The sequence below is a fragment of the Nematolebias whitei genome, chromosome 12, assembly GCF_014905685.2.
Source record: "Nematolebias whitei isolate Nwh7 chromosome 12, NemWhi1, whole genome shotgun sequence".
In the NCBI taxonomy this organism is placed as follows: domain Eukaryota; kingdom Metazoa; phylum Chordata; class Actinopteri; order Cyprinodontiformes; family Rivulidae; genus Nematolebias; species Nematolebias whitei.
In genome coordinates this window covers 34,292,558-34,298,298 of record NC_056509.1, presented here as the reverse complement: position 1 = coordinate 34,298,298, position 5,741 = coordinate 34,292,558, and the positions used below count along the sequence as shown (strand labels likewise).

The window sequence follows — 5,741 nt, the reverse complement described above, 5'->3', positions numbered from 1 at the left end:
TTAAGCACATAAGTTGAACAATACTGCTTTGGTATTAAAAAAAAAAAAAAAAACACTTCATAAAGTGCAAGATTTAAGTTTTCATTCCTTTTTGAATCCTTTAAATACATTCACAGCTTGTTTTCTTTAAAAACACAAACAAACAAATGGATTTCTTGTTCACAGCATCTCTGAACGCTCGTCCAAAAGTCGTGTTGAGACGTATTAAAGTGCAGTTACAGTACGCATGCCCCGTTCATACCTGTGTCGCATTCACGGTCGACTCTAAGCAGATTGTCAGTGTTTGTGTTTTTGCTCAGTCTTTTCACACACACACGTAAACACGCCCACACATATGAAGAGCTCTGCTTTAGACCTCACTCGGCGACCTGGAGCGGTATGCTTTTGCCTGAAAGCAGCCACAGAGAAGCATGTAGATGGAGCGCTGGATCTCTGTGTTTCTGTAGGCATAGATGATGGGGTTGATCATGGAGTTGTAGGTTGCTGGAAGCAGTGTAGCATACGTGTACACTGACGGATACTCCTTTTCACCAACCAGACAATAGATGGCAAAAGGGAGCCAGCTGGCGCCAAAAGTCCCCAAGATGATGGCTAAAGTGGATACGCCTTTTTTGGTGGCGACGTAATGAGACGTGGCGAAGAAGTGCTGTTGGAGGGCAATCTGGTGGGCGTGGTGGCACACAATCTTGCAGATCTTAAAGTAGAGGGTTAGCATGAGCACGAAGATGGTGAAAAAGGAGGTGGCCAAGAGCATGACATTGGTCCGGGTCAAAGGGCGGACAATGCTGCAGGAAGCCGGCTCGTGCAGGCAGTTCCAGCCGAGCACCGGCAGCAAGCCCAGCAACAGAGACACCCCCCAAGTCCCAATCAGCATGAGGTGCACGTACTGCAGCGTCTTCTCTGAGAAGTACGTCAGGGCATTGTAGAGGGAGAAGTAACGGTCCACAGTGATGGCCAAAAGACTGCTGATGGAAGCAGTGAAAGACGTCACTAGAAAGCCCACTGTGATGAGGCTGATGGTCTCAGAGGAGATGACGTACTGAAACACAAAGTTCAGGATTAATCCCATGCCGGCCAGCAGGTCTGCTGTAGCCAGGCTCCCAATCAGCACGAACATGGGAGCCCTCAAAGTGGGCGTGTAGAAGATGATGGCTACCACTATGGCGTTCTCACAGGCGATGACGGTGCCGGACATGCACAGCATAATGTCCCATGGGTTGATGGGAAAATCGAACGGGGCGGTGGAGAATTCCAAGCTGCCGTTGTGGCCAGACGACTCCGCCTCTATCCACGGGAGAGACTCTCCGCTCGCGGGAGTCACAGACGAGTCGTTCACCACAAACGACTCGTTCACCATGAACGACTCATTCATCGCTTCACTCCGTCCTGAGCAAAGAGAGAAAGAAAGGAGGGTCAAAACAAGAACACGCTGTGAACCTTCATCCTGTCATTTGCTGCAAATGTTTCATGACACGAATTATAGAATTATAAACTGATCTATGGTAAACTCTTTTAGAACAAGCAGATGTTTTCCTGTAACCAGTTAATCATAAATTATTTAGTATAGGAAGGATTTAGGCATTCATCCGAATATTTTGTAGAACATCTGCTCTTATTCATTCAAAGTCAAAAGAGATTTTAGGCTAAAAGTTCACCGTAAAACCAGCTCTGTGGTTTAATTATCTCCATAATTGGTCTTTATCTGAACTGGTCAGCTTCCATAAAATAGTTTGTATCACACATGAAGAAAGCATAATTTAAATATTGAAAAAAATAAACCATTTAGCTAATATTTAAAACTAGCAAAACGTTTGGTTACAATGGAAATCAATAACAGATCTTTACTTATCCCATTAGAGTAAAGTGGAAGCTAGCACCTGTGAAATATTCACTCCCTTGTTTGATTAGTTGGTTTTAAATTGACAAAGAACAACAAGAATAACGTAATGCCACTAAAACAACAACAACAACAACAACAACAACAACAACAACAACAACAACAACAACAACAACAACAACAAAACATCTATAACAAAGTATTTTCTAGAAGCATCACACACATTAAGGAGCTGTCCATGGTTCTGAAAGTTCTGCTCCGATCAGTGCAAAACAGAAATCACGTCTTGATTTCTACTTAAATGCTGAATAAAATATTTTTTTAAAAACACAAAGCGCTCCCAAACACTCAAAAGTAGTGCAGACGCTATTTATTAACTTATTTAAAAAAAAGTAAACGGCCTGTTTCTGTTATTCATTCTAAATATTTAAATAGTATATTTCTTGCTTCTTGTATCAAAAGATGCGCGTGAGACTTTAGATAATTCGTGAATAATTACCTCCGTGACAAAACGGTCCAAGATGAGTTTTCCTTTAAAGGAGTCCGGCGGTCGGAGGTAAAATGAGCGCATGGATGAGAGGAAAGGAGAAGGCGGGTTCTCCCCTCGTCGCTCCTCCGGTCCTGCTCAGATGAAGACCTCGGTTCGGTCCGGCATGGGACTCGCACCCAGGACTGGATCTGTGGAGCATCAGCTGGTGTTCAGCTCAGAAAGGTGAATGCGAGCAGGAGGAGGAAGAGGAGGAGGAGTGGAGAGCGACCGAGACACGCGACCAGCTTTAAACCCCACCAGCAGTCATGACAGGACAACAAGGAGAGAGAGCACACTATTGTGAGTCTGTTTATGAAGCATTCACACTATTGTGATCCATTTTTCTTCACACTTTTCAGCATCTTTCTCGTTCCACAATGTTTGTGCTATTTTAACATATATTAAAACGTTCAGCTCTTTCAGGACAATCCTGCTGTACTTTTTGGAAATATTTAGCCTTTTCTGCCACTTTTTTTACCCATAGAAAATGAATGAGCTCATTTTAAATCCTTCATATATTTGAATCTGTTTACAGCCTTTTACTGCTCCTTTCACGTTTTGTTCTGCTTCAGCTTCTTTCAGCTTCCTTGTGCAAATTTAAACATTTTTCAACTATTTATTTCAGCTGGTTTGTGCTCCTTTCAGATTCTTTCTGCTAACTACAACACATTTGTGCTTCTTCTAACTTATTTCTGCTAATTGCAGCTTGTTATGCTCCTTTCAGCTTATTTTTGCAAGTTTCAGCTTTTTCTTCTATTTCAGCTACTATTTCAGCCGTTTTGTTTGTGCTAATTTTAGCCTTTTCAACTAATTCCATTTTCTTTTCAAACGTTTTCAGCCATCAAAAATGTGCTCTCTCCACTTCCCTCTGGTAATTTCAGCTTCTTTCTGCAATTTCTAGCTACTTTTCAGCTGGTTTTATGCTAATTTCAGCTTTTATAATGTCATTTCCATTTTTTGTGTTCATTTCTGTCTTTCAGCCTAATTTGGCAAACGTGTTCTTTCTGTTTTCTTATGCTTATTTAAGTTTGTTGGACCTTTTCAGCTAGATTTTTTTAGCATATTTTAGCTAATTTCAGCTGTTTTCAGACAAATTCAAGTTTTTCATGGAAATTTCTGCTACTGTAGTCTGTTTAAATTATTTCTACTAATTTCAATTTATGTTCCTTTCAGCTTATTTCGGCTGGTTTCAATTATTTCAGCCACTATTTTAGCTGTTTTTTGTTTTGTTGCTAATATTAGCCTTTTCAGCTAATTCCACATTTGTTGCACTCATTTCAACTTTTTTGTTCTGCTTTCTCCTGCTTGTTTTACATTTTCAGCATGTTATTTTTTGCTATTTTCAGCAAGTTCTTCAGCTATAAGCATTCACACTGCAATGCATTTTCTGTAGTTTAATTTCAATACTCAGCCCGAAAAGGAAGAAATGGGTAAAGATAATGGATGGATGGAATTTACTCAATTAAAAAAAAAGATAATAGTAAAATTTTACCCTCCCAATAAAGATTAGCATGACATTAGCACCAATCAGATGCTATCTCAGTGCTAGCTTACTGCATATTTATGGTGTTAATGCTACATTTATTAAAGTAAGTTATCTTAATTCCATTCAAATACACTTATTTATTTGTAGTGTTCATAAGTGGCGAGAAACAAACTTTTCTTTTACATAATGTACATTGCCAACTCAAAGGTTTAGCTAGCTTGGCTGACAGCTAGCACAACATTTAACCTGAAACAGAAACAGCGCCCCCTGTAGGCTGGCTGCAGTACAACTATGTGCAAACTTAATGATAAAAGATGATAACCCAGATGATCAAAGAGTAACACGTTCTAAAGAAAGACATCCAGAAGTCACTCACTCAGAGTCATCATCACAACAATCACAGGTTCCCTCTACATCCTCCACGTTCGTTAAAGTCGAGCGCGTCGCTGCGTTAAAGAAATTACATTTAATTGACGCTCAAGAAGAAAAGCTGCAAAAGGAGAAAGCTGCATGTTAAGCAAAACCATTTTTTCTGCTCTTCCATCAAGAAACATACCTGTGTTTGATGGAGACCCTCTTTAAAACAGGTCATTTATGAAAATGCAGCGAAGGTTACAACAGACAACTGGAGTGACTGCTTACATTTTACACTACTGAGAACAATGGGTCAGAAAAAAAAAAGTCAGTACCTGCATATTATTTGACTTGGAAGTGTCTGAGTTAACAGCTTCATCAAATTACCAGATGGTTTAACTCAGAAGACCATGCCTTTGAAAACTGAGAAGGTTCCTTGCCAGGAGGACGCTGATCAGTGGCATCATCTGAAAGATGTTAAGCTTCGTGACATTAATGCAGATGTGGAACTGATGCTATGAATGTATGGAGCTATGGGAGCTGATAAACACTGTGAATGATGGACCATACGCTGTCAGGACTAAAATAATCTGTTTCATCAATGGACCACTGCGTACTGGATGCAACAACAGCAACATCTGTGCTGTTGTAAGAGCCAATATGATCTCGGTTTAACATCTTAAGCACATGCTGGTTAATCCGTATAACCATGACTTGAATGAAAGAGCAGCAGAGGTGCAGGTTGACATGTCCCGAGGATCTTCACGTCATTGTCTATAGTGCAACAAAACTGATGGGAAATTATTGTTATGTTGATTTACCTTTTTAAAAAGGACAAACCCATTGTGCCAAATGACCACTGTGTTCCAGAGCCTCAAACAAAGGTTTGCAAAAGACTGTCACTATGAATACACTTTTCTAAACAACACGATAGACCAAGGATATGCTGAAATTGTGCCTGCAAAGGATTTAAGACAAAGTGATGGAAAGGTGTGGTGCATTACACATCATGAAGTTTATCATCCCAGAAAAGCAAGTTAAACTTTGTGTTTGACTGTGGAGCAACATATAAAGTAACATCACTGGATGGTCAGCTTCTTCAGGGGCCTGATCTTACAGAAAAGCATGTCATGGAAATACAGAATGAAAGTGGAGCTATTTCATCACCAAGCTGTGCAAAATATGCTTTGAGGAGAATGGCAGATGACGACGCACAACAATTTCCACCTGGAGTGACTGATACGGTCAATCGTTTTTATGTGGGTGACAGATTTAAAATCTCTTGCCTCAGAGAAAGATGCAGTGCAAACGGTAAAAGAGTTGAAATGTGCAGTAAACGAGGATTCAAGCTCTCCAAATGAGTCAGTAACAGTCGTACAGTGCTCGTGTCAATTCCCGAGGATTACAGTGGTGCCCAACAAAGTTAGGTCAGGTTCTATGGATGGTTTCTTCATATATAAATAAATAAATAAATAAATAAATAAATAAATATATATATATATATATATATATATATATATATATATATATATATA

General features: G+C 39.8%; 1 protein-coding gene across 1 annotated transcript; it reads right to left on the bottom strand.

Moving 5' to 3' along the window:
• Positions 1–349: 349 nt before the first annotated feature.
• LOC119417903 (G-protein coupled receptor 6) lies at positions 350–1,372 on the bottom strand. Its single transcript, XM_037685151.1, has one exon. The coding sequence runs from the start codon at positions 1,370–1,372 to the stop codon at positions 350–352; it is 1,023 nt and encodes a 340-aa protein (XP_037541079.1).
• Between the last annotated feature and the right edge of the window lie 4,369 nt (positions 1,373–5,741).

Excerpts from the sequence above, each read along its gene's own strand:
- LOC119417903 (XM_037685151.1), bottom strand. The coding sequence starts at position 1,372 with ATGAATGAGTCGTTCATGGTGAACGAGTCGTTTGTGGTGAACGACTCG.